Genomic DNA, 27,805 nt, shown 5'->3' with positions numbered 1-27,805 from the left:
GACCAGTAATGCCACAGCCATGTGGCAAAATATAGATTAATAGAAATGGGTTAATTTAAGATGAAAGCACTAGCTAGCAAGAAGCCTGAACCATAGACCAAACTGTTTGTAATTAATATAAGCCCCTGACTGGTTATTTGGGTACTGGCAGGCGGAGAGAAAAGCTTTTGGTTATAATAGTATATATAGGCGACCCCTGAAAGTCTACCAGGGAACTCTTACAGCTGATAAGCACCTTCAGTAAAGTGGCTGGATTCAAGATTAACTAAAAAAAATTCAGTAGCCCTCTTAAATTCAAATGACAAATGGACTGAGAAAGAATTCAGGGAAATAACACCTTTCATAATTGCCACAAACAATATAAAATATCTTGGAGTAACCCTAACCAAGTAAGTGAAAGACAAACTTCAAATCTTTGAAGAAAGAAATAGAAAAAGACATCAGAAGATGAAAAGATCTCCCATGTTCATGGATCAGTAAGATTAACATAGTAACAGTGGCCATTCTACCAAAAGCAACCTACAGATTTAACATAATCCCCATCAAAATCCCAACACAGATCTTTACAGATCTTGAAAGGACAATCCTCAATTTCATATGGAAAATAATAACAAGAAAAACAAACTCAGGATAGCTAAAACAATCTTGAACAATAAAAGAACTTCCAAAGGTATCACCATCCCTGATTTCAAGCTCTACTACAGAGCTGTTGTAATACAATCCACATGATATTGACATAAAAACAGACATGTTGCTCAATGGAATCAACTCAAAGACCCAGGCATAAATCCACACACTTATGGACACCTGCTTTTTGATAAGCCAGAAATACACGGAAAAAGGAAAGCATCTTCAACAAATGGTGCTGGTCTAACTGAATGTCTACATGTAGAAGAATGCAAATAGAACCATATTTATGACCCTGCACAAAACTCAACTCCAAGTGGATCAAAGACCTCAACACAAAACCAGATACACTGAACTTGATAGAAGAGAAAGTAGGGAATAGCCTTGAATGCATTGGCACAGCAACTTCTTAAATACTGATAGCACAGTCACTAAGATCAGTTAATACATGGAACCTCTTGAAACTGAAACACTTTTGTAAAGCAAAGGACACTATCAATAGGACAAAATAGCACCAGACAGAATGGGAAAAGATTTCCCCAACTCCACATCTGATAGAGGGCTAATTTCCAAAATATATGAAGAACTCAAGAAACTAGACATCAACAAACCAAGTAATCCAATTAAAAAATGGGATACAGACCTCAACAGAGGAATCTTAAATGTCTGAGAAACAGGTAAAGAAATGTTCAACACCCTTAACCATGAGGGAAATGAAAATTGAAAACTTTTTTGGGATTCCATCTTACACCTATCAGAATGACTAACATTAAAAACACAAGTGACAGCTCATGCTGGTGAGGATATAAAGCAAAGGGAACACTCTTTCATTGCTGGTGGTAGTGTAAATTGTATAGCCACTTTAGAAACCAATATGGTGGTTTCTCAGAAAATTGAGAATTGATCTACCTTACAACTCATCTATACTACTCTTGGGCATAACCCCAAAGGGCACTCCATGCTACCACAAGGACACACAACTATGTTCAAAGCAGCTTTACTCATAATAGCTAGAAACTAGAAACAACTTAGATGTCCCTCAACTGAAGAATAAAGAAATTATCATTTACACAATGGAATATTACTCAACAGTTAAAAAAATGACATCATAAAATTTGCTGGCAAATGGATAGAACTAGAAAAGATCATCCTGAGTGAGATAACTCAGACTCAGAAAGACAAACATGGTATGTGCTCACTCATAAGTGGATATTAGCTCTAAAGTAAAGGGTAGTTATGCTACAATCCACAGAACCAAAGAGGCTAAGTGAAACCAAAGAGGGCTCAAGGGGATGCATGGGTCACTCTGGGAAAGTGAAATTGAACAGATTTTGTGGATGAACTGAAGGCAGGTAGGGATGACAGAAGGGTTCATGTGGGGTATGGAGGGATGGAGGGAGAGAGTCTGGGGAGAGATGACTGGAATTGGGGAGGGTCTTTAGGGGAGAGGTAGAAACCTAGTGCAGTGGAAACTTCCTGGAATCTATGAGGGTGATCCTAGTGAGGACTCCTAGTAATGGAGGATATGGAGACTGAACTGGACATATTCTGTAACCAGGCAAGGCTTTCCATGCCCAACACTGCCTGGATGACCAGGAACTAGAAGCTGGATAGCCCAGAGACTTAGGGTACAAACAAATAGGACTGCAGAAAGAAAAAAAAAAGTCAATGAAAGGATTTTTAATGGTATTCTGCTATAGTCATAGTTCTATTATACTCATAGATCAGTGCCTAGCCCAATTGTCATCAGAGAAGCTTCCTTGGGCAGTTGATGGGAGCAGGTGCAGAGACTCACAGACAAACATTAGATGGAACTCAAGAACCCCGCAGAAGAGGGAGAGGAAGGATTGTAGGAGCTAGAGGGATGGCGGACACGAGGAGCCCACAGATTCAACTAGCAGTGCTCACAGGGGCTCACAGAAACTGAAGTGACAATCACAGAGCCTGCTTAGGTCTATATTAGTTCCTCTGCATATGTTATGGTTGTTTACCTTGGGAATTTTATGGAAGCTCTGTTGTAGAATATTATTTTAAGATGTGTTACCTTTGTTTATGCTGTGGAACATTTATTTAATGATGCAAAGATGTGTTGCATTCTTTTATGTTGCATTTGTTTAACTCTGTGAAGCTGTTACTTTGCTTGTCTAAAACATCTGATGGTCTAATAAAGAGCTGAATGGCCAATAGCAAGGCAATAAATAAGGAGAAATCTTGGAAAAAGAAGAAAGAGCAAGGAATCAGAGAGGAAGGTGGAGGATTTCAGGGGCCGGCCACCCGGCCACCCAGCTACACAATCAGACATGGAGTAAGAAGGAAAGAAAAGGTATACAGTAACAGAGAAAGATAAAAGCCCTGAAGCCAAAGGTAGATGGGATAATTTAAATTAAGAAAAGCTGGTGAAAAATAAGCCAAGCTAAGACTGGGCATTTATAATTAAGAATAAGTCTCCATGTGCATTTATTTGGGAGTTGAGTGGTGGACCCCTCAAAAGAGCAAAGAGCCAAAGAGCAAAAACAACCAACAACAAGACTCCTAATAGTGGGAGTGGGGTTGTCTCTGACTATTTTGGCTGCTCTTGATACCATTTTCCTTCTCCTGGGTTGCCTCATCAAGCCTTGATATAAGGGTTTGTGCCTAGTCTTATTGCATCTTGTTATGCCATGTTCAGTTGATATCCCTGGGAGGCCTGCTCTTTTCAGAAGGGAAAGGGAGGAGGAGTGTATCTGGGAGAGAGGGAAGGGGGAGACTTGGAAGAGAGGAGGGAGGAGAAACTGTGGTTGGCAAATACTGTATGCGAGAAGAAATAAGAAAAAATAGGAAGTAGAACTTCTTTGGGCAATTTCTGCACACTGTAGAGGTGATTAGAGGTATGTAGTTGATTACATTTTGTTAAAACCTGTTGCAGCAGGAGGTTGAAACAACTGGTCACATCGCATCCAAAATCAAGAAACAGAGTGTGAGGACTGCTTGTGCTCAGCTAACACTTTCCTTTTATACAGCCCAGGACCAAGCGCAGGGAATGGTACCTCATAATTTTAGTGTACTTTTCCCCCTCAATTAACTTTATCAATGCAATCCCACATACGCATGCCTAGAGACTAAATAATCTCTTAGAGATGTGTCTGGAGCTTTGTCTCTGAGGTGATTCTGGATAAGTTGACAATTATTACTATCACACTGAGCATATCTTATTTGTGAAGTGTATATCTATCTATCTATCTATCTATCTATCTATCTATCTATCTATCTATCTATCTATCATCTGTCTGTCTATCTATCTATCTATCTATCTATCTATCTATCTATCTATCTATCTATCTATCTCATATAGGTAAATTGAGAGTGCTCATATCACAGAAATGCTCATAGCATATGTTTTTACTTCATAAAAAATTATCTCCTTTAAAATGCATGGTCAAAACTGAACTCAGAAACAATCTCATATTTCTGAATTCTGATAGAACACATTATTTTGTTGTGTACTGTGGTCTAAACCCTCTTAATCAGACCACGCCAACCTCACCAATTATGAAATCAGGTATGTCTCTGTTCTGGCCTGCTTTCTGTGTTAACTAGTTTAAATAATGAAGCAATATACCTTTAAACCCATTTGAAGCCTGGACCTTTACTAATAGCCCCAAAGCGAAGCAGAACAAAGCCTGTGGTCGCTCCATATGCAACTGAGAAGCACCAACTGCAATCAGAAATGTTCAGACGTCACTTTCCTTACACCTCTATTGCTACACATTTGAATTGGCATCAGCAGCACCCCATCACCAAGTTTAAGATCTCACTTTCAACACCTCATCAGGGCCCCCACAACTTCCACTCCAGCGAATCTCACCTTCCCCCCATTCCTGCAATGGTCTGCCAGTGTAAGACAGCGGTTACCCTGAGCTCAGAGGACTGCAGAAGCAGCTGTCTAAAACTTTTGCTTCCCCCCACCCCAGAAAAATCCACTTTATTCATAATCTTTTCAAGTTAAAATTTTATAAACGAAGCGGCCAGATGACAACATTCCTGCTGAGAAACCTTCCGTGGCCCAGATCTCTCAGTTCAGCCCTCATGAACGAGGCCCTAATAACTCCCATTTCAAATGGACTCATTTGGCTGCCTTTCTGCCTGGTTCATGTAATTTTCTCTGCCTAAATACTTTTTCTTTAGACAGGGCCTCTACATCCATGTGCCCCTGTGCCAGCTTCCCAAGCGGGTGCTCAGGTTACAGGCTTGAGCTGCTGGTTCCTTTGTACTTCTCTGTAATCTCTTAAAGGTGTCCTTAGCCTCTCTGGACCTGATCCTGTAAGGATTGTATTTTGTCTTCTTTCCCTTTGCTCACCGAATCTACTCATGCTTAAACAGCCACCATCTGGTTCAGCTACCCATCCTTGTATTCCTATGACATTGTGAGTATGACTCACATCACAATGTGATGCAATCATCTATTTAAAAAGTCCATTCTAGCTATATAACTGGGAAAAAGGGGCTCTGCTTTCACTTTGTATCCCTGTTGCCTAGCAAATGTCTTTACACAGGACTGACTGCTTTGGATCTAGGGCTAAAACAGCAAACTGGCACCGACTGCTACTGCAGCTCTGACATTAACCCAAGCAGTGGAGAGATTCCTCAGCAGTGCGACCATAAACCCCACATGAAGGGAGATCCATCCATCCATGAATGGAATGATTAACTCAAATAGACTGAATACAAACTTACATAGGATTAGCAAAATCGTGAAGAACCTCCTTATCTCCTGTCTTCCTCTGACCACAGGTATCTCCACAGTACTTTGAAAATATTTTCAGAAATGAATTTTTAAGGACTAGTGAAAAGAATAATGTTAGCATTCACTGAGTATGGTGTAATACTGAAAACAGTTGGGGTTGGTTTTAGAATAAGTATAAGCATTCAGTTGTACGTCCTGTTTTTTCTCTTCCTCCCCTTTTTCTTCCATCTTTCCCTCCTCCTTCCTTCCCCCTTTCCTAAGAGCTTTAGAAATAAAGCTGTAAACTCAGCCTTTACTTGAAGCAAATGAGATTAACTTCCTTCCAAGTATTTCTGTTTACAGATAACATCAGTTGGGCCCACATTTGCATCATTAAGGCCACCTTTAATATGAACTTCAGGAAATCTGAAACTCTAAATATTTATAGCTACCAAATCAACAGCTGGCCTGGACATTGCCTTTGAAGCCATTAACATTACTCATAAAGCTTATGCCACTCCACAGGAAACATTTTCTATTGCCTTTCTTCAAAATCCCCATGGATACACCGAACAAAGCTTTACCTGGAAACATTATTTCAGCAAACAATGTTGCTGTTTACCTCTCTGGAGCCTCTGGCAGTGACATCAAGGCTTTAGTGGGTGTTTCTAAGTGTTTGGGATTGTGCCTTACCTCCCAGTGTGTGCTGTCTGGCTATGGACTTGGGCTTCCTTTGCACTCCCAGTGCTTCGCCTTGCCATCCTCAGACACAGAGGAAGCGGATGCTGGTTTGCTGATGCACTTCTCTTTACGTGCAGCCAAAACACAGACAACAGGGAAGTGACTGCAGCATGCATGGAATCCCAGACAGCAGCCCGCAGTCACCAGGAAGGTGGCTCCTTCAGTCTATGGGCACACATTTCATTTGCTTAAGAGTGCCTCCCTCCCTTCCCAACCAAGTGTCTCAATTATGTTACACAGGGAAAAAGATGAGATTAAAATGTAATTTTAGAAATTTGTTATCCCTAGAACACAAATGAGGCAAGATGTTTACCCATATGGAGACATAGACTTTTGTTAGATACTCGCTTATTTAAAGGGCTTATAAAACAAAGCAGAGAGCAGACATTGTGGGATCCCAGCACAGGAAGGTAGAGGCAGTTTAGTTCCAGGCCAGCCTCTTGCTACACAGCCAGTTAGAGGCCAGCACAGGGAGGCCTTGTCTCCAAACTCAACAGAAGCAGAGGTATTACAAGAGGTGGAGAGACATCAGTATTTCAAAAATACCTTCTGTAGAGAAGGAAAATTACCACAGTGTTCTTTTTGCTCTGTTTTGTAGCAAAGAGGAAATGGAATTATTTTAAAGGTACACTGATTAAACAGTCATGTCTCAAAATGATTTGTAGAGTGATAGTAGACCTAAATTAATTGTAAAGATTTACCTTGATGAATACTGAGTTACCCTACCATAATACTTCACAGGTACTGTAAGGATTTCATAGTTTTAAGTTTTATTATTTAAGTGTATCCATGTTTTGTTTTGCTTGTATTATATATGCATACTACATGCATGCCTGGTACTCAGGGCGGCCAGAAGTGGTTATCAGATCCTAGCCCATGTCATCATCACTGGGCTGCTTGGATGGTTCAGTGAGTAAAAGCTCCAGCTACCAAGCAGAGGACCTGGGTTCGATTCCCAGGACCCACATGGTGGAAGAAGAAAGCCAGCTCTACAAGTTGTCCTCTGACCTCCACGTGCACACCGTGGCATGTGCACATCCACAAAGAAACACATAAAAACGTAATAGAGATTGAAAACAAAAAAGCAACAACAGTTTAGCAGCTTTAAGGAAAAATTGATGTCTGAATGGGTTAGGTCTTACCAATTAAGTCACAAAAAGAAAGGGCTTTTCTAATCCTCCTCTTTTTTTCAAAGTATATTATTACATTTCAGCACTTCAAATAGTTTTCCTTGATTTGGGGGCTGCATTTGTTTAAAGGAATCCACAGAGGCAGAGCTGTTCTGCTGGGGACTAGGCCCTGTATACATATGGTACTAAGGTAGCAGCCAGGGTTTGAAGGAATTGTGGCTACACGGTAAGACCCTGTTCCATTAAAACCAAAACGAAATGTTTGTTTTAAAGCAATCTTTCAAAAAGGTATTAAAAATAACTCACAAGGGGGAGAGAGATGGCTCAGCAGTTAAGAGCCTAAACCGCTCTTTCAGAAAACCTAAGTTTGGTTCCCAGAATCCACACTGTGCAGCTCATAACTGCTTTTAACTCCAGATCTAAGAAATCCAGTATCTCTTGTCTCTGTGGGCATACAAACAAATGATAGTTTTGAAAATTAGTGCCATAATGTAACACATTTGTGTGTGTGTGTGTGTGTGTGTGTGTGTGTGTGTGTGTGTGTGTGTAGACCAGAAGTTGACATTGGGTGTCTTCCAATAGTCTCCACATTATTTTTGAGAGAGGGTCTTTGGAGAAGCTGGAGTTCACTGGTCTGGTGGTCTGGCTGAGAGGAAGCTTCAGGGTCCCTCTGTCCCTGTGCTCCAGTGCTGAGATTACAGACACAGCCACACTCTCAGCTTTTATCTGGTTCCAGGATCCAAACGCATCCTCAGGCTTGTGTAGCAAGCATTTTACTAAGCCACGTACCCAGCCTTTCTGTTGGTTTAAGAGACAATGATTTTAATTAAAGCCTCAGTCAAAATAAGAAATAAAATGTTAAAAGAGAGTAAAATGATTTCAAATTCTTGAAGCATCAGATCAGAACTTCTGGAAATGGGGACCACTGCTAGTCAACTGGAATTTACTCCTTGTTTGAGAATCTACACACCCACTCTCCTAAGGAGCTTACCATAATTCAGAAGCCTTAAAAACTAGGCACATCATGTTTTTACTTTCTCTTAACTCAGGGTTCCTATAGCTTGGAGAAAATAAAAAGGAACATTTTAAAAAAATATTGAGTTATGGGCCAGGTGTGGTGCCATGTGCTTTTCCTCCCAGCACTCTCTGTGAGTCAAGGCTAGCCTGGTCTACACAGTGAGTTCCAGGATAGTCAAGTGAGAGTCTGTTTAAAAAAAAAAATGAAATAAAACAATAAACTAAATTATGTTTGAAACTGTGAGCTTTCAAATTGTACTGTAAGTCACCTAGAATTTTTCATACTGCTTTTTAAATTCTGGGAAAGCACGGTCTGAGATTCATTTAAAAAACGAGACTGAAAATATACACATAAAATATGCAGATTTCGGCATGTAAGCCTTTATCAGTAGGCTGTCCCTGATTTATTGTTTTATACCTACATGCTATAACTGTGAAAATTTAAAGTTATAAAATTCTTCATTTACATTTCATTTACATTTCATACACTTTTTTAAAAGAAAAATTCTGTTTAAGAAGTGATTGTTCTGTTAAGAAAAAGTATCTTTGATCTTGAGCACTCTTCCAGTAGACCCAGGTTCGGTTCCCTGAACCTACATGGCAGCTCACAAGTATCTGTAACTCTAGTTCCACTTGCATATATTTGGGCAAAATGCTCATACACACAGAATGAAAATAAATATTAAAAATAAAAGTATGAGGGTTACATACATAGATCAGTGGTAAAGAGCAACATAGGACAATCACTGTCCTGGCTTTGGTCCCCAGCATTTTTTTTTTTTTATAAGAAGGTAAGACAGCCATTTATCTAGACACTGGAGAAAAATCAATGTATGTATCATGGGATTCTGACAAGATGAAAACATATGGAGAAAGGTGAATGGCTCCTATTCATAATGGCTCACATCCTAATGCCAAAATCACTGAGTAAGTTATATTTAATAGTAAAATCTTTCTAAAAAACATGTTGTATTCCATTTAAGCACATGTTCTCTCTAAGCCAATGCTTTTGCCATTTTAGTAAATATGAGTTCAGTGTTGAGATCTGGCCCCTTTAGTTCTGAGGTAGGCAATATATATATACACACTTTGTCTTTGCTCAAATTCTAACCTAAATACTCATATACACAAAAGGAAAACAAATAAATATTAAAAGAAAAAGTGTGGGGGCTACATATGTAGATCAGTGGTAGAGAGCTTCTTAAGACAGTCAGACATGGTGTGTATCCTCATAGGAGGGTACTAGATGTAGAACAAAGATGACTGGACTGCTACTCACATCACCAGGGAGGCTACCTGGAAAACAGGACCCCAAGAAAGATACGGGGATCGCCCAATGATGGAGAAATGGATGAGATCTACATGAACAGCCTGGACATGAGTGGGGGTAATAAAGGGTAAAGTTCGAGGGAAAGAGAGCTTGGGGGAGCGGGAGATCCCAGCTGGATCAAGAACAGAGAGGGAGAACAAGGAATAGGAGACCACAGTAAATGAAGACCACATGAGAATAAGAAGAAGCAAAGTGCTAGAGAGGCCCACAGAAATCCACAAAGACACCCCCACAATAGACTGCTGGCAATGGTGGAGAGACATCTGGGACTGACCTACTCTGGTAATGGGATGGCCAAACACCCTAATTGTCGTGCTAGAAACCCCATCCAATGACTGAGGGATCTGGATGCAGAGATCCACAGCTAGGCCCCGGGTGGAGCGTTGGGAGTCCAATTAGCGAGAAAGAGGAGGGTTTGTATGAGCGAGAATTGTTGAGACCAAGGTTGGATAAAACACAGGGACAAATAGCCAAACGAATGGAAACACATGAACTATGAACCAATGGCTGAGGGGCCCCCAACTGGATCAGGCCCTCTGAATGGGTGAGACAGTTGATTGGCTTGATCTGTTTGGGAGGCATCCAGGCATTGGGACTAGGTCCTGTGCTCATTGCATGAGTTGGCTGTTTGAAACCTGGGGCTTATGCAGGGTTGCTTGGCTCGGCCTGGGAGGAGGGGACTGGACCTGCCTGGACTGAGTCTATCAGGTTGATCTCAGTCCTCAGGGGAGTCTTTGCCCTGCAGGAGGTGGGAATGGGAGGTGGGCTAGGGGGAAGGGGAGAGGGGTGGGAGGGGGCAGAACAAGGGAATCTGTGGTTGATATGTAGAACTGAATAGTATTGTAAAAAAAAAAGTCAGTCTTAATCTTTGTTTTTTAAAAGAAGAACTCAAATGATATCTAGAACCACAATGTATATCAGAGAAACAAATGCTCGCGCGCACACACACACACACACTCGCATGTGCATGCACGTACATATTCTAATGTTTGAAAACATCTTTGTAACTTTGGTGTATTAATGTGCAAGGCCATTGCATGCAGTTTGAGTTACTCAGCTATTCAAGTCCACAGGCATCCCAGAAATGTTCACTGCTCTCTCCACACACCTTGCATAAGGAGAAGAAGAAACTGGAGTAGGGCAAACCCACCCTTCCAAACCACTAGGCAAGGATACTCTTCACTGTTTCGGATGTCGACCACCAGGAGTTTTGGCTTACTAGACTTTGTTTTCTTGGTGGGGGTCTTGAAGTGGCCTGTCACCGTGAGCTCACACAAATCAATCAAGTCCTCTGCTGAAATCCGGGGTGATACTTCTGATTTTAGGTCATTTAAAGTGATGGATTCTCTTGACTGAAAAACAAAAACGTACAAGGAACAAAAATATTGACAATTTTATAGAGACAAACTATAGGCATGTTAGTTTAGTATAGCCGAAGGAAAAGAGGACTCAAACTCATTTTGGCAATCTATGGGCTCCCTACTAAAAAGACATCAGACTGTCAAATTAGGACACTGGCATCACCTTTATCCCCACTATATGGTACATAGCTAAATGATATTAGCAGCCATTCTCTGTGTTATTTAGTAGAGAGAAGAATTATTCCCTCCTTGCCCCCACAATAAGCAGTGCAATAAATCCAACCCAACAAAAAATTAATAGTGTATCAGCACTGCTTTTGAAAACTTATGTGATATAACTTGAGAATGTAGGAGCTTTCAAGGGTTGGGAATGTACCTCAGTGGAAAAGTGTTTGCCCTGAATGGATGAGGCCCTAGGTTCCATTCTCAGTAAACAATAAACAAACAAACAACAAAACAAATAGCTTTCAGAATTTACTTGATTAAAAGTATAGAGATCCAAAGAGAAATTATTTATATGCTTAATCATTATCAAAACTGGGCCTAATTATTAACTCATTTTCTTAGTTTCATTCTTTGATTCTACTTGGAATCTGCAATTTAGTATTTCTAGGAAAAGGACTACACCATATAAATCATTCACTAGACAAATTCCTTTTGAAAAAAATGTGTTCAAGTAGAGTTTGATGTCAGCTTTCATCTCGAGAGTTCCTCTGACAGGGGACCCGATTCTGTAGTGGTAAACACTTATTTACTTCCTTCATTAACTTTTAAACAGAAATGAAAACTGCTAAGCTTTTTGGGTTTATGACTTTTAATAAAAATAGGCATTAAGAATGTCAATTTTTATCCAACCTTGGTTTCAACAATTCTCGCTCATGGATAAAGCACAGGGACAAATAGCCAAACGAATGGAAACACATGAACTATGAACCAAAGGCTGAGGGGCCCCCAACTGGATCAGGCCCTCTGAATAGGTGAGACAGTTGATTGTCTTGATCTGTTTGGGAGGCATCTAGGCAGTGGTACCAGGTCCTGGGCTCATTGCATGAGTTAGTTGTTTGAAATCTGGGGCTTAAGCAGGGCTTGGTTCAGTCTGGGAGGAGGGGACTGGACCTGCCTGGTCTGAGTCTATCAGGTCGATCTCAGTCCTCGGGGGAGGCCTTGCTCTGGAGGAGGTGGGAATGGAAGGTGGGCTGGGGGGAAGGGGAGGGGGCAGGAAGGGGGAGAACAAGGGAATCTGTGGCTGTTATGTAGAACTGAATAGTGTTGTAAAATAAATAAAAAAAAAAGAATGTCAATTTTTTAATATTAAGTATTAAAGGTACTTCAACATTTTGAAATCATCATCAGCAACACACCAGAGTCTCCATATCCTTTTTTTGTTGGACGGCAATGTTTGCAGGTGTTTCTCGAGGTCTCCCTATGAAGCTGTGTACATCTTTGGAGGTGAACTCAAGAGCTCGGATTGGCCTAACTCCGCCTGCAGACACTTAGCGATGAATGGGACATTTTGGGTGGAAGGACATTCACTTGGTCTTAGTGAAGGGTGTTCGCGGGCTGGGGAAGAGTGTTCCATAGGAGTGTTCTGTCCAGCACGGTCCTAATCGAATGTGAGGGAGGTCATTAGGAGAGAGCGCTGCTGCACACTGCACAGTCTTAAGAGCAGGAGAGGAGTCACCAACAAATCATGACTTCCCAGCCTTCTCTGGATGTACAAAAGAATTTTAGTATGATATACAACTGTCTCTGCAGACTAATTTTAGGAGTTAAATAAACTAAGTTCTTAGGCTAAATTACACTTCTCTAAGAAGAGAACAATAATATTATTATAGAATACACCTTCCAGTAGTTATTAGTTTCCTAAGCAATTTTAGTATTTATTATAACATTTATACTAAGAGGAATAACAAAGCTCCCCCTGTACCACCTCTGTCTTGCTGCACCAATAGCACATACATCAGTGTTTTCCTAATGTGACTGGAGTTTCCAGCTCACAGGCCTTTGCTATAGCCAGTGGACAGAAATTTAAAACAACTACAGAACGGCTCTGCATGCTGACTAATTCATCATTTCATCCCAAGAACCTTTAGATAAAAACTCATATAAAAAAAAAACAAAAACAAAAAGAAAACAAAAACAAACAAACAAAAAAAACTCATATCAAGCTCATGTTTTATCCCAGGAAAGTTTTTTTTTTTTCTGTTTAACAGTACATGAGACTTAAGGACACAGAATTATTTGTTATTTGTTACTTTTAGATTTGAATTCTTAACAAGTAAAACTTTATCTCTTTGACAAATTTGAGTGCATGAATGTAGGGGTGCAAATGTGTATGTGGGTTCATATTTGTGTGCAGGTGTGTGTGCATATGAGGGTACGTGTGTGAGTGTGGCATCCAGAGGCCACCCTCGGGTGTCACTCCTTAGGAGCCATTCACCTTGTTTTCTGAAACAGTTTCACTGCTCTGGAGATAGCTGAGTATGTGAGGCTGGCTGGCTAGTGAGTTCTAGGGAATCCATCGGTTTCCACCAGCTCAGAGCTGGGATGACAAGGGTACACCACCATGCCTGGCTCTTTCATGTGCATCCTGGGGATTGAGTCTAGGTCCTCACACTTGCACAACAGCCACTTTATGGACCAGGTATTTTCTCAGCCCTTTTCTTTATTTTGTAACATGCTATTGCTATATTGCTTGGATTGACCTTGAACTTGTGATCCTCCTGTTTCAGTCTTTTAAGTATGAGATCAGATGCATGTCACCATATCCAGGAGATAGCAAGCCTAGATAGTGAAAATTCAACATGTATATCTATCTGAGAATTTAACAAATCATATTGATTTGTTTATCCAGAGTCAGAATTTATTTGGCAGATTACTAGTAAAAATCCTGTAGTATTCCAGACCTTTGAAATGGCTCCCTGAATGGATTTATAGTAATTCCCACCAAGTACCAAACATCTAAATGAGGTAACAAGACACGCATTTTGCTGTTTGTAAGCACAGCATTCTGACACTTGGGGAAAGGCCTGGGCTTCTACTTCTAATGCATTAGTTCTACCTTTAGGAGCTCTGCTGCTGAATTCCTTTACATATGTGTGTGTAACACAGTTAAAGAAAAAGAGGCCATGGACTTGATGGAGACCAAAGTGAGTACATGAGGAGCCGGAGGGAGGGCAGGAGAGGGGAAAGGATGAAACTACATTATAATTTCAAAAATAAAAATTAGTTAATAAAAGAAATCTTTTTACCTCCAGCCCATTTCAAGGCTGGTATGAATGAAATAGGAATTTTAGCGAGGGTCTTATTTGTAATAGTTACCCCCCAAGTTCAATTCACAAGTGTCGGGGGCTCAAATCCCTGACTGTGACTCACTAACATAGAGTTCTCAGAACAGAGTAGGAGCTCTCTCAGATGAGTCTGCACACTTGGTATTTGCATCTCATCAACTACCAGAAAGTTGAGACAGAGTAGCTACCAAGGAAAACCAGGTGAATTAATGAAAAAGTAAAGGAAGACATCTGCCATGAAACATAAAGCAGGTCAGGGGGAAATATGATGAACACATTTAGTCCTAAAGTTTTAAACATGAGGCTTGGGAAAAGACAATTACAAACAGCAATAAGAAAAGGGTAAATTCAGATTTAGACACGTGAAGCTGAGCTTCACAGAGTATACCACACTGAAAATATTAAGACTATAGCTAGAGATGGAAACAGAAATTTGTGAGAGAGAAGTCACAGCTGGAGGGTCGTATAAGGTATCAACACAGTATTATAGCTAAATTCATAAGAAAAGGTGAACTAATTAAAAACAAACAAAAATTGGCAAAAATACTGATTTTTGGCAGTCATAGCTCTATACTGCTGAGACAACCATAAATGTTCTAGTATTAGAAGAAACAGAGTTGTTTTTAGAAAAAATTTAATTTTTATTTTTCTCCATGTATTACTAAGTAGCCTCCAAAGTGCTCAGTATTTCAAGTGCATGTACGAAGGACATTATTTCAAGTGCATGTATGAAGGACATGTATTTCAAGTGCATGTATGAAGGACATGTATTTCAAGTGCATATATGAAGGACGTATTTCAAGTGCATGTATGAAGGACATGTATTTCAAGTGCATGTATGAAGGACGCATTTCAAGTGCATGTATGAAGGACAGCCTTTTGCAAAAGCTACAGACATAAACTATTATGTTCAAACTTTCAGAGAAAAGTCACTTAAAAAATATCATTCTAAAAAGCCCCATCATCTACAAAGATATTTTTCTTTAAATTGAAATCTATATATTGCTCCAGTAGCACTTCTTAAGTTTATCTTTCTTATTTTTAGAGGAATAGAGGTTACTGTTTCTAAGATTCAGAAACAGCATCTGCAACAGAGTTTGAAATAGCTGTTCTGCTCTGGAGGCTGCAGAATGCGTTTGTCACACTGGAGAGGCTTTGTTCCCCTAAATAGAAGAGAGATAATGTACGTGAGTATGAAATACGGAGAGGAGAGACAGAATTCTTTTCAGTGATTGAAGATTTCATGCTAAAAATTTCACAGATGTGCTCTATAAAAACTGAGTGCGAGCTAAATTTCTTCAAAGACAGTAATTTTCTCTTTGACTTACAGTATCAGCTTGGGGATATTTCATCCTTTGGGCCTCAGTTTTATCATGAATAATAGAAGAAAAAAGACTAAATGACACTATTATTTATTTTAACTCTAGTGTTCTGTGACTTTATTTCTGATAAGCAGGAATACACTCCCAATTCCTGCTTCCTTCCATGAACAAAAGTGAGAAACTTGTTTAGTACTCTATGTTATTTGAGGTTTTGCTTAAAAAGACTCAGGGTGATCAGGCAGGCCTCCTCATAAGCAGGACACACACAGAGCAGTGAAAACTTAGTATCTAAAACCAAGGTTCTAGGTGATACCCTACCCAGCTAAAGTTGTTTTCAGTGAGGATGGAAGAGATGGAGGTTTTAGTAAATGAAAACTTTAGTGTCAGTGATTTCTGAGGCAAAGACAAGGGCAAGGTGACATTGTGGGTGGGGTGGGGTGCTACTTTTACTTGCTTACTTGTGTAGGAGTTTCTGGAAATGTTTTTTCAAATAAACCCAGAACCTGATTCATTTCCTGAGTGGAAATGAAAGGACGAAAAAAGGGGAGTGACTCCACTCAACCTCTGGGGGCGGAGCTTCTGATTCCTCCCAGGTGCTACTTCCTGACCTCATTAGTCCACTCTCGCACTCTTACTCGTTGAAGTGCTTAGCAAAACAACACATTTGTTAGGCTGTTCCTTGCTACTCAGAATATTTTTCATCACTTTGCTCACTATGTAACTAAAGACTATCAAATACCTGGTCAAAACAGTCTCTGATTAGAAGCTTTGGTATATGCTTGAGGAGAAAGTCTGTAGTTCTGCCTATTCATTCTTATGCCCACACCAAGAACAAGGTGGTGAGTGAGGTCAATAAAAGACTTGCATTATTCTTATGATTAATTTCTGAAGAAACATTTGCTGGCTAGTTTTTTGTCATCTTGGAAGAGGGAACTTCAGTTGAGAATGCTTCTGTCAGACTGGTCTCTAGGCAAGTCTCTGGCATCTCTTGATTAAAGATAGATGTGCAAGGGCTCATCCCATTGTGGGGAGTCTTACTCCCGGGTTGGTGGTCCTTGGTTCTATAAGAAAGCAGACTGAGTAAGCCATGGGGAGCAAGCCAGTAAGCAGCATTCCTTCATGGCCTCTGCTTTTGTTCCTGCCTCCAGTTCTTAAGCTGATTTCCCTTGATGATGAACTGTAAGCTGAAATAAACCCTGTTTTCCTCATGTCACTTTTGGTCATTGTGTTTATTATGGCAATGGAAAGTGAAATAGGACACAATGTTTACTTAATATCAGTCATCAAACCACTTATAGCTGCATATAACCAGGACATCTGAAGTGGAAATCAACCTAAGGTTTCAGCAGAGAACACTATAAAGGAAGGATCCTCAGCTGTTTTTAATAACTAATTGATTATTTGAATGCACTATAAAAAAAGCCAGACAATTCTCTCAAGGACACTGGGTACAGAAGCATCATAGTCTATCATGTATTTAGCTGTATTCCTAACTTCTTTCAAATATGTGAAGGCACTTTGATTTTAATGAGTTCAGCAAGGCTATACATATCACACCCACCCTAAAACCAGAGAACATGTTGCTGTACCTTGAGTTTGTAACATAACAAGGCATATTATGGAATATGAGCTGACATATCTGAAAGCTTCCTTTCAATAAAGCTAAATTGGCCCTTATGTTTCATATTTTCTCATTGAAGATAAAAGAACCTAAGAGGTAAACTAATTTTACAATTCATTTAATCTCTGAACCACAAATTGAGAATAAACAAATATGGTATTTTTCGAAGAAAAACTAGACAAAGTGTAAAACAGATGGTAAAACAGAGGGCTTGGTGTGGAATGAGGGGAAGTCTGTACTTTGAGGAGAGGGAGGGAGAACTGGAAACCAGCTAGGATGCGGCGCAGCTCTACGCAGCCCTGAGTCAGAAACAACGCAAACCATAACCCACCACCTCCCTAGTGGGGACCCTTCCTGCTAAGGAAGGGTATGTAGGAAACGGCAGCCCTCATACTCAGCATCAGACCTGTGGCCCCAGCACAGAAGTCTACAGTTTTTAGAGGCTTTAAGTCCAGTCTGGGGAGCTGGCTGGTCTGAGTGGCTTTTTTGTTCCAAAGAAGGAATCTTCTACAATGGTATTGCTTCATGTCACCTTGCCTGATCTTCCCAGCAGCTTTGGGCCAGAGGATGTCTCATTGGACCCTCTCAGCATCTTGCAGTTTCAGCCTACGAGGATGCTCTACTACATACTCAAGTCCAATATGAACTGGACTATAGATGAATTTCTAAATGGTCTTATTAGATTAAAAAAAAAAAAAAACAACAAACCACGGAGCCAGATATAGGGGTGAAAACTTGAGACATCAGGGAAATAGGGAAAGCCACAGCTAACCTTACCTCACCAACTCTGCAGCTTCCAAATACAAGTTACTTCCTGTCTACCCATGCCTATATGCCTTGCTGTTCTGCCATCTGATTTGCTCTCTCTATCCAGCTACATCACTTCCAATTCTTGCCCAGCTCTGTCATTTCCTGTCTGTCTGTACAGACCTCCAGACCTCCATGGAACTAGTGTTGGAAATTAAGGCATGTGCCACCACACCTGGCTGTTTCCAGTGTGGCCTTGAACTCACAGAGATCCAGACAGATCCCTGCCTGCCAAGTGATAGGATTAAAGGCATGTGCTACCGTTGCCTGACTTCTTTGTTTACTTATAATGGCAATTCCTATTCCTCTGATCTCCAGGCAAGCTTTATTTATTAAAGCACAAATAAATTATCACCACATTCCCCCCTTTTTTGTCTAATAAAAAATAAAAAAAGCTGTAACTAATATTAAGAAAAACTATATATAATACATACAAGCAATAGATACAACAACAATGTCTAGTCCGTTTGTATTTGACAAATTCAGAGAAAATTTCATTATCTTTCCTATTTTGGTGAGTCCAAAATGTACCTAATTCACTTTCTATCCGATCTTGTATTACCAACACTGGACCTGCAGGTATTAGGGAAGATCTCTTCCACACCTCAAGACTGGTGCTCTGAACACCATGTCCCAGCTTCACCTACAACTGTCATTTCAGAGCAGAGAAAAGCACAGCTGCATTCTGCAACTATAGTAATTTGGCTACCAGAGGCCCAATCCATCCTTGGTACCCTCAGAACCCACTCAGTGGGGAATGTGGAAAGTTTCTGTCCTACTCTACAGCCTGAAGGTTAAAGCTAGTACAGAAAGGCTTGTCTGTCTCCAAAGTGGGGAGATGACAGACATGTGCCACCATGCCGAGTGACCATCACACAGATTGACCACCATCCTGAGTGAAAGAGCTGTGGTTTCTGAAGAGACAAATGAGACATCTAAACATCCTGCTAGATTAACAGGAAAGAGAGGGAAGATTCAAGGTCAGAGATGAAAACAAGGGTTTTCACAGCACAGAAATACAAGGAACCATGAGAAACCATTATTAGAAATTATTAGCAAAAATGTGGAATGCCTAGAAGAAATGGATAAATTTCTGAATACCTGCTATCAAAAGTGAATTGAAATGAAGTAGAAACATACATATACAAATAATGAGCTGTAACACTGAAACAGTAATTAAAACCTTCCATCTGAAAAAAGCCTCAAGATCATGATAGCTTTGTTGCTGAACTTTACAAAATATTTAAATGACTTATTCCAAATCCTCTTAAACTTCTCTAATTGAAATGGGAGGAACGCTGCCAAACTCTTCTGGAGCCAGCATTACCTGAGTGTCAGCACCATACGAAGGTCCCACAAAAAAGGAAAACTAAAAACACGTACCCCTAATGACTGTAAGTGCAAGTGTTCTCCACAAAATAGTAGCACAGCAGATTCAGCAGCACCTTACAAAGGTCAAACAGCAGGCTCCAGTGTGATTCATCACAAGGATGGAGTAATGTTCTAAATACACAAATCAACTAATGATTCAACATCCCTCAGAATGGAAGATCATCTCAGCAGATACAGAAAAGGCACTCGATAAGACTGAGCATTCCTTGATAATAAAAATGGTCAGTGAGGCATGGTGGTGCATACCTTGAATCCCAGAATCCTAGCCCTCAAGAGGCAGAGGTAGGCAGATCTCTGAGTTTGACATCGGCCTGATGGACAAGATGAGTTTCAGGACAACCAGAGCTACATATGGAGGCCCTGTCTCCAAAACAAAACAAAACAAAGCAAAACAAAGCAAAGCAAAGCAAAGCAAAGCATAACACTGCTAAGAAATTAGTACTAAAAAAGAATGTACCTCAAATCATTAAAGGTTAAAGATGAAAAAACCTACAGCTATTCCTGTAAGATCCTAAAAGACAGATATTCACTGTCATTTTTCTTAAGATAGAACTGTTTTTTAAAAGCTTAATTATCAAAGGAAAGAAATATAGGTCATCTAAATTGTAAAGCACAAGGTTAATTTATGCATGTTTGAAGATGACAAGATGCTATAAATAAAAACTGAAATCCTTGGTCAGAAAGTTATTTGAATTGATGAATTAAGTTAGTGAAGTTGGGGGGCTGGAGAGATGGCTTAGAGGTTAAGAGCACTGTTCTTCCAAGGGTCCTGAGTTCAATTCCCAGCACCCACATGGTGGCTCACAACTATCTAGAATGAGATCTGATGCCCTCTTCTGGCCTGCATACAGAATGCTGCATATATAATAAAATAAAATCTTAAAAAAAAGTTAGTGAAGTTGGACAGAAAAATTGTTTTTCAAAAACAGTACTTTTAAAATATATGAACAGTACATTTTTTGAAAACGGTATCAGGAATACAATCCCATTTATGATAGTTACAAATTAAATAAAACATTTTCAAATAAGCAAGAAACTGAAGCTGTAAAATGAAAATTAGAAATCACCAATGATAGCCATTAAAAAGGATAAAAAGAGAAAGTCATCCAGTGTTCATGTTGTACCGTGTTTATAGATTAGAAAAATTACTGTTGCTCAGCTGACCATACCACTCTATTGTTCAATGCAATTCTCATCAAAATACTGATGACTTTTTCCACAGAAATAGGAAACAGCCCTAATATTTACATGAAAGCAGAAAGGACCGAGACAAGCTATAAAAATCTAGGAGGTAGAAGGAGGCATCACAATATTTGACTTCAAAATTACAAAACTATTGCAACCAAACAGTATGATACTATTATGCCGTATACATATATAAAAGGACAAAATGGAAAGATTCAAAATTAACTTACAATTATATAGTCAAATAATTTTTAACAAAGACACCAAGAATATCCAGTAGAGTAAAGATAGTCTATACAATAAATGCCCAGTCTTACAATGTCCAGGGAAAAGCAAATCAAAGGCTGAGAAAGTGGTGGAACATGTCTGTATTCTCAGCACTGGTGAGGTCTAGGCAGGCAGGGGCGAGTTCCAGAGTACCTTGGGTTATACAGTGAGACTCTATCTACCTCAAAGAAGGCAATGACACAAACCACTAATATATATATATATATATATATATATATATATATATATATATATAATGTAATATTTAATGTCATCTGATCCCATTTAGAAAGGCTGTTATCAAAAAGGCAAAAATAGCAAATGACAATATAGATACGGAGAAAGGGTGGTGGGAATGTAAATTAGTACAGATATTATGGAATATCATATAGTATTCCTCAGAAAACTGAAAAGAGATGTACTATAATGATATAGTGATTTTACCACTGGGAATATATTCAAAATCTTTGTGCCAAAAATATACATGCATTCCTATGTTCACTGTAGTGCTGTTCACAATAGCTAATGTATGAAATCTATCTAAATGTTCTGAGTAGATGAGCCAGTAAAGAAAGTGTGTATATAAACACCATAAAGCATGACTGAGCCATGAAGAATGAAACCATCATTTGGGTAACATGGATAGAACTGGCTCTACTATGCTAAGTGAAGAAAGTCAGACAGAGTCAGACATCAAATGTTCTCATTTCTGTAAACTGGTAAGTCAGTGCCACAGAGAAATGGAATGGGGCTCTGGTCACTAGACACTTGGAAGGGCATTAGAGAAAGTGAATCAAAAGAAGTTCTGTAAAGAGATACTAAACCACAGCGGAGGAGGAAGAATTAGTTCTGGGTTCTCTATTACACAGAAGGGTAAGTATAGGTTCAAACAATCAATGATATATTTCAAAATGACCAAAAGCGTATGAAATTCCAACATATGAAGATGATTAGTGCTTGAAGGGATGGAAATTCTTATTACCCTGATTGCATTACTATACATTATATACATGTATTTAATTACTAAAATGTACTGCATAAACACACTATAACCACTGCCCCAATAGAGAAAACTCAATAAACTATTTCATATGTAAAAGTCTATCAAACAAAACAGAAATTCTAGCTAATTAAAATTGTCAGCTATAATGTAATGAGTGAATTAAATCAGTACTTAGTTTAGATAGTCAATGTTCAAGCTGTTGAACTAAAGATCTTCATAGCCCCTTTTGTTTTGATACAGCTTAAAATGTAATAACACACAACCCAAGTCAAGAAAATATTTGCTAAAAGTACAGGTAATTATTTTTTGTAATGAAGTAAATCTTTATTTACTATATTGTCTATAAAATGTAAACATACTTTTTTTTTTTTTTTGGTTTTTTGAGATAGGGTTTCTCTGTGTAGTTTTGGTGCCTGTCTTGGATCTTGTTCTGTAGACCAGATTTTGATACATATATCTCATTAATTTAAAAAATTAATTTTTGCCAAATTATGAGATATCTTAGTGTGTTCATATTTTACTTATAGAAATAAAATAGCTACTTGATTTTAAAAGCAGACACTATTCATTGGTTAAAATGCACAAGGCAAGGCAGAAATCACATGATGACCTACCTATATCAGCAGATGCAGAAAAGGCATCTGACAAAATCCAACATTTATGATTAACTCCCTGGAGAAACTAGGGATTAAGAGAACATACTCAACACAATGAAGGCCATATATGACAAACCTGGGTTCTATATGAAATCAAGCAGAGCAAGCTGTGGGGAACAAGCCAGTAAGCAGCACTCCTCCATGGCTTCTATCTAAATCAGCTCCTGCCTCCAGACTCCTGCCTTGAGTCCATTTTACGATGGAGTGTGATATGGAACTGTAGGAAAAATAGACCCTTTCCTCCTACCTCCCAAACAAACAACAAAACCAGCATGGTACTGGCACAAACCAGATACACACATTAGTGAAACAGAACAGAGGCCTGAGATGGAAGTCCACATAACTACAGCCACCTAGTTTTTTTGACAAAACAGCCAAAAATGTACATTGGAGAAAAGCTTCTTCAATGAATTGTGCCGGGGAAACTGAACATGTACACGTAGATGTAAAGTTAAAATCTGAAACTCTGTATGAATATCTCAAGATACAGGCATAGGCAGCCTCGTGATATGATTAGTGGATAAAGATGGCTGTTGCCAAGCCTGGCTACCCATGATACCTGGGACTTGTAATCAACTCTTTCAAGTTGTCATCTGGTCTCAACATGTGCATCGTGGCATGTGTGTGTTCACACATATACATTCACACAGACACAAAACAAATACATGCAATGGAAAAGTTTTAAAACCCTAAAATGCTACAATTAACTTAAAAAGAATGCAAAAAACCAAAAGGACATACTTTATTTTCCTATCAGTAAATTTATTTCAGTTGAGGCATCACATATTGGGCATAATTATGATTTTAATAAATTCTTAGTATGGGAAAGGGAACTAGAAAAGATGATATAATTGAAAAATAACACAAATATGTGTATGAATCTAGTCTGCCATAAAGGGATATTTAGAATCAACAACAGTAATTTAGCTTGTCCAAGAAAATAAACCTCTTCATTGTAAACTATCCATTTGATAAATAAGAAAGTTGAGTGGTTAAGACTGTTAGCTCTAAGTGGTTGTCCCTTGATAAGTGCTCATTTTGTTTGATTCCTGTAGGAATTCTTAACCATAACTCGTCAGTCACTCAGGCATACACACACCACACAGACAGACAGACAGAGAGACAGACAGACACACCACACACACATACACCACACAGACACACAGACACACAGACACAGACACACACACACATACACTCAGACACGCACACGCACACACCTACACACCACACCACACACACACACACACACACACAGCACAGCCGGGTGAACTTCATTTATTTAGGCTGGAAAGAAAGAGAAAGCCCTCTCAGCAGGAGTTCTCTCACAGGTATGAGAGCTGTAGACAAAGCTCTGGTTTCACTTCTCATTATGGTCTCTTAGTCTGTGTTTGTATGTGAACAAAACAGGCTAAAAATTATCATATTTAAAATTTTACACATAGATTTAAATGTGACTTGTGAACTCATGTGACAGAAGTTGTTTGTTTGCTTTGCATATCTTATAGGAAGTGCTGAGGGGGTCTGAATAAATGGGACACTTAGGCCTGAAATTTGAAAATCATTAAACTTCCTGGATCCTGTGTATAACTGTGTCTCTTGTTGCCACACCGTCTGTAGGATTGTGCCAAGATCCATTTCTCTTTAAATGTCACAGAATGCCAGTGATTCATGAAATGACATCCCTGAACTTTGAGGTTGTGTAAGGAACACCTCTGTGCAAGCCCCCAGATATTCATTAGCTAGCTGGAGTCAGGCTGCTGTGCCCATCATTCTCTATGAAGAAAATGTATTCTGTAGCCTCGATGCTGGAAAAACATTGCTAGAGGATCTGTGTCAAATCGATACTGAATTAAATCCGGCTGCACAGGAAAACTGTCACCACTGCAGCCTTCCTAGCAGCTTCATGTGGATATGCTAATTAGACTCTGTGAGAGCCCTGCTGCCTGTGGAGAAATGTGCCACTGTCTCCCATCAGCTCAGCTGCCAGTCTGGACCAACACTACTTGGGATATTCTACCCTAGATCATGTCAACTGTTACCTTCAGCAAAAAGAATTCATATTTTCCTTTGTTTTCTATCAAGAACTCTATCCTAACTCTGCTTCTATCTGCCCCTACCAACCATCATCAACACAATTTATTCTATAACTCTCCTGACCATGGGCATACTTTCTATGCTCATTTCACTTGTGGCATTTACAGGACACAGCTCTATTCAGCATATCCTTGAAAGCAGAGGGTGGTGTTTACATTGTGATGAGTCAGAATGACAACACTCAAGGGTTTCTATAACTGCCATTACAAGTTCTGATTTCTCCAAGATAATTTCACAAAAGGATAAAAGTAAATGCTTAAAAAGATAGTGACAATATACCAAGTATGATTTCTAAGTTTTAGATGGATGCAGGGAAACCATTAGTTCTATTAAAAATGAGAAGTCTGTGAAGGGTCACTGGGAAAAGCAATGATGAACAAACACCACTAATTTACAGTTCCTTGACCTGGAAAGAGAGGCTCAGTCTTAAGTTATTTGGTTACAATATTTACTTAAACTTGTCTCATTTCACAAAGGATTTGCAATAACTTTTAGTTCAAATTACAATCTAATACATGTTTTTATTTTTACCCCTTCCTGATACATTATTTCCATCTGCCAAAATAGTTTTCTGGTGTACTGAATTAAGTGATATCCCAAATCTGGAACTGATACTGGAGAAAGGAAGTTTATATAAAATGATAAAATCTTGCTAACTCTCGACTTGAGGAGCTCGGTTTTAAACAACAACTGGGTTCAGGAAATGAAGAACACAGCTCTGAAGGAGGTATGACAGGTACTGCAGTTTTCTCCCTGTCTGAAATGACACTATGTATGTCCCAAACCACCTTCTTTCATGTCCGTGTATTTCCCACGGTACTTGGAACAGACACAGACCACATTAATGTAAAACAAATCAAGTACTTAGCATGTGCTCGATAAATATCCGCTAAATAAAAATTAGCCCAAATTCACCTTAATGATGAGAGGGAGAAAAGAAAAAGAATATTTCTCCTTAAAACAAAACAAAAGGAAGATGGTGGACGAGGAGCCACATTGGAAGAAGCAGTGGATAACAGTTGAAGAAATAAACAGAACAAGGACATTTCACCAGTCCATCAGCTGCTTCTCCAGGTCCAAGCTCTACTGATCAACAAGGCTCTTCTACAACCGGATATCCACTTTCTCTCCAGGCAGACTGGACGCAAAGACTCCTACCCAGAGATTTACCAAACGGGTGCTAGTGGGGACTTCAAAGAAGGGTTCCTAGCCACTGTGGTGAGGGCCTCGATCAGTGTCCCAACAGAAGAGGCTGGAACTAAACACAAACTTATCTAACAGTGTGCTTTGGGCACCACACAGCCAACCATTCCTGACCATGTTGGGCCTCATCAACGGCAGTGGGGCAGAGTTGGCCTTGGTTATCCACAGCCCACAGAACAGAGTCAAGAAAACGCCACTTGCAAAGAAAGCTGGGGGCCCCAGAGGAGGAAGAGCACCCTTTAAAGGCATATGGAGCACAGCTAGATCAGGAACACAGAGAAAAAGCAGTGGGTCCACGAAGAGACAAAAGTGTCATTCAGGCCAGGGATCTCATTTCCTTAGCATTTCTGTCCAGTTCTCCTTCCCCAGGACAGGCATTCCTCACCTGCCCCAGAGTCCATTACCTTCTGTCTCCACCCAGCTGCCCCTCTCTTCACAGCTAAGTCTCATCTATTTAGTACAGGGGGGCATAGGAGGAGGCCAACACTATCCCCCACTGCTAGTTCCTTTCCAATGATTCTCTCTTCTCTCTTTCCTTTTTTCCTTCCCTCCTTTCTCTTTCTCATATCCACTCCTCGTACTGTCACCTTTCCCAGAGCCCAGAGGCTGACCTGGTTTACAACATCTGGGCACATATCTCTACCTCTCTTTAAAAGTCTAATGCTAATCGAAGCTCCCACACATCCACCCACTTTTTCTTCTGCCTCAATTATTCCCACTCCTATGAATGTCTCCCCCCCACTTCCCATCGAACAACCCAACACTTATCACTAGACTCCCTGTGATTGTTCACCCTTTACTTTACTCTCCCTCATACTAACATATTAACACAGATGGTACCAGCGGGGTCTTTACTTCCTAAACTAACCTGTACTGAGCAAATGTCTGTTTTCCAGTAACTGCTACTCTGTTTAGTCAGAGTGGGTTAACTACTGGGTAGTAACTGCTGCTGAGAAAGAAGCGCCCACCCCACAGGGACAGACTGGAGACAGGGCATGTGGGCTGGAACACCAGTCTACCAGACGAAAATGTCACCACAACTGTACTAACTAGGACCCAGTCTCTCCTGGATGCTATAAACACATCCACTGAAAGAAGATAGACAATCTGAATTAAAAGAACAAAAATAATAGTGAAAATCTTAAGCAATGATATAATCCAGATTCCAGAGCAAGATTACAAGTGACAGGCAAACCAAGAATAAATGTCTCCTCCAAAGCTATTAACCACATACTAATGAACACTGATCAAAATAACTTACACAAAATTCTAGATGAAGTCAAAAGAATAATTATACATTCCAAGGACTCCAATATTTTACAAGAGAAAATAAACAGCTGAATGAAATAGTAAAGTCAATCCACAATATGAAAATATAATTTAATAAAGATAGAAATAATGAAGAAAGCTCAAGCTGAGATGATGATGGAAATGAAAAACACAATAGAGCAAATAAAGCGATCAGTGGAAAGCATCCCCAATAGAATGGATCATGTGGAAGATAGAATAGCAGGCTATGAAGACAAAATAGAGGGACTGATCATTTAGATTAGTCAATCATAAACTTTAAAAAAATGTATGACTATACTACATAAGAACCCTGAAACTCCAGGAAAAGACAAAAACCTATATATTACAGGCATACAAGAAAGAGAACTTCATGAAAAACTCATAGAAAACGTTTTTAGTAAAATCATAGAAGGAAATAGGTACAAGAGGCACATAAGACACAAGACAGCCAGGGCCGGAAAGAAACTCCTTGCATCATATTATAGTTAAGCACTAAACAAACACTGTACACTGAAAACCTGTAGAAAAGAACAGTCAAGGCATAGACAAGCCCATCAGAATAACAGCAGATGTTTCGATCTGAACCATGAAAGCAAGGGCTTGGACTGATGTATTTCAAACTTTGAAAGATCAAAATTGCCAATCCACTCTAACATACCCAGAAAAACTATCATAATTGATGTGAAAGCAGAGTACAGGAATTTATGACCATCAAGCTAGTCCTGTAGAGATAATTCCCTGGGAGGAGTAAGTATTGCAGTCAG

General features: G+C 39.6%; 1 protein-coding gene across 4 annotated transcripts in view; it reads right to left on the bottom strand.

Annotated features, from left to right (window-relative positions):
* The window catches only part of Tbck (TBC1 domain containing kinase), a 167,974-nt gene that overhangs the window by 27,211 nt on the left and 112,958 nt on the right, over positions 1 to 27,805 (bottom strand). For all 4 annotated transcript variants that reach the window (XR_005091850.1, XM_028857027.2, XM_028857016.2 and 1 more), the window contains exon 24: positions 10,724 to 10,899. Coding sequence is in view for 3 of the 4 variants with exons in the window: in XM_028857027.2 (XP_028712860.1) it covers positions 10,724 to 10,899 (176 nt within the window). In the remaining variant the exon portion in view is untranslated. The remainder of the gene's footprint in view (positions 1 to 10,723; positions 10,900 to 27,805) is intronic.

Source organism: Peromyscus leucopus, chromosome 6, assembly GCF_004664715.2.
Source record: "Peromyscus leucopus breed LL Stock chromosome 6, UCI_PerLeu_2.1, whole genome shotgun sequence".
NCBI lineage: Eukaryota > Metazoa > Chordata > Mammalia > Rodentia > Cricetidae > Peromyscus > Peromyscus leucopus.
Note: the sequence above shows the minus strand (reverse complement) of the source record. Positions and strands in the feature narration are given on the sequence as shown.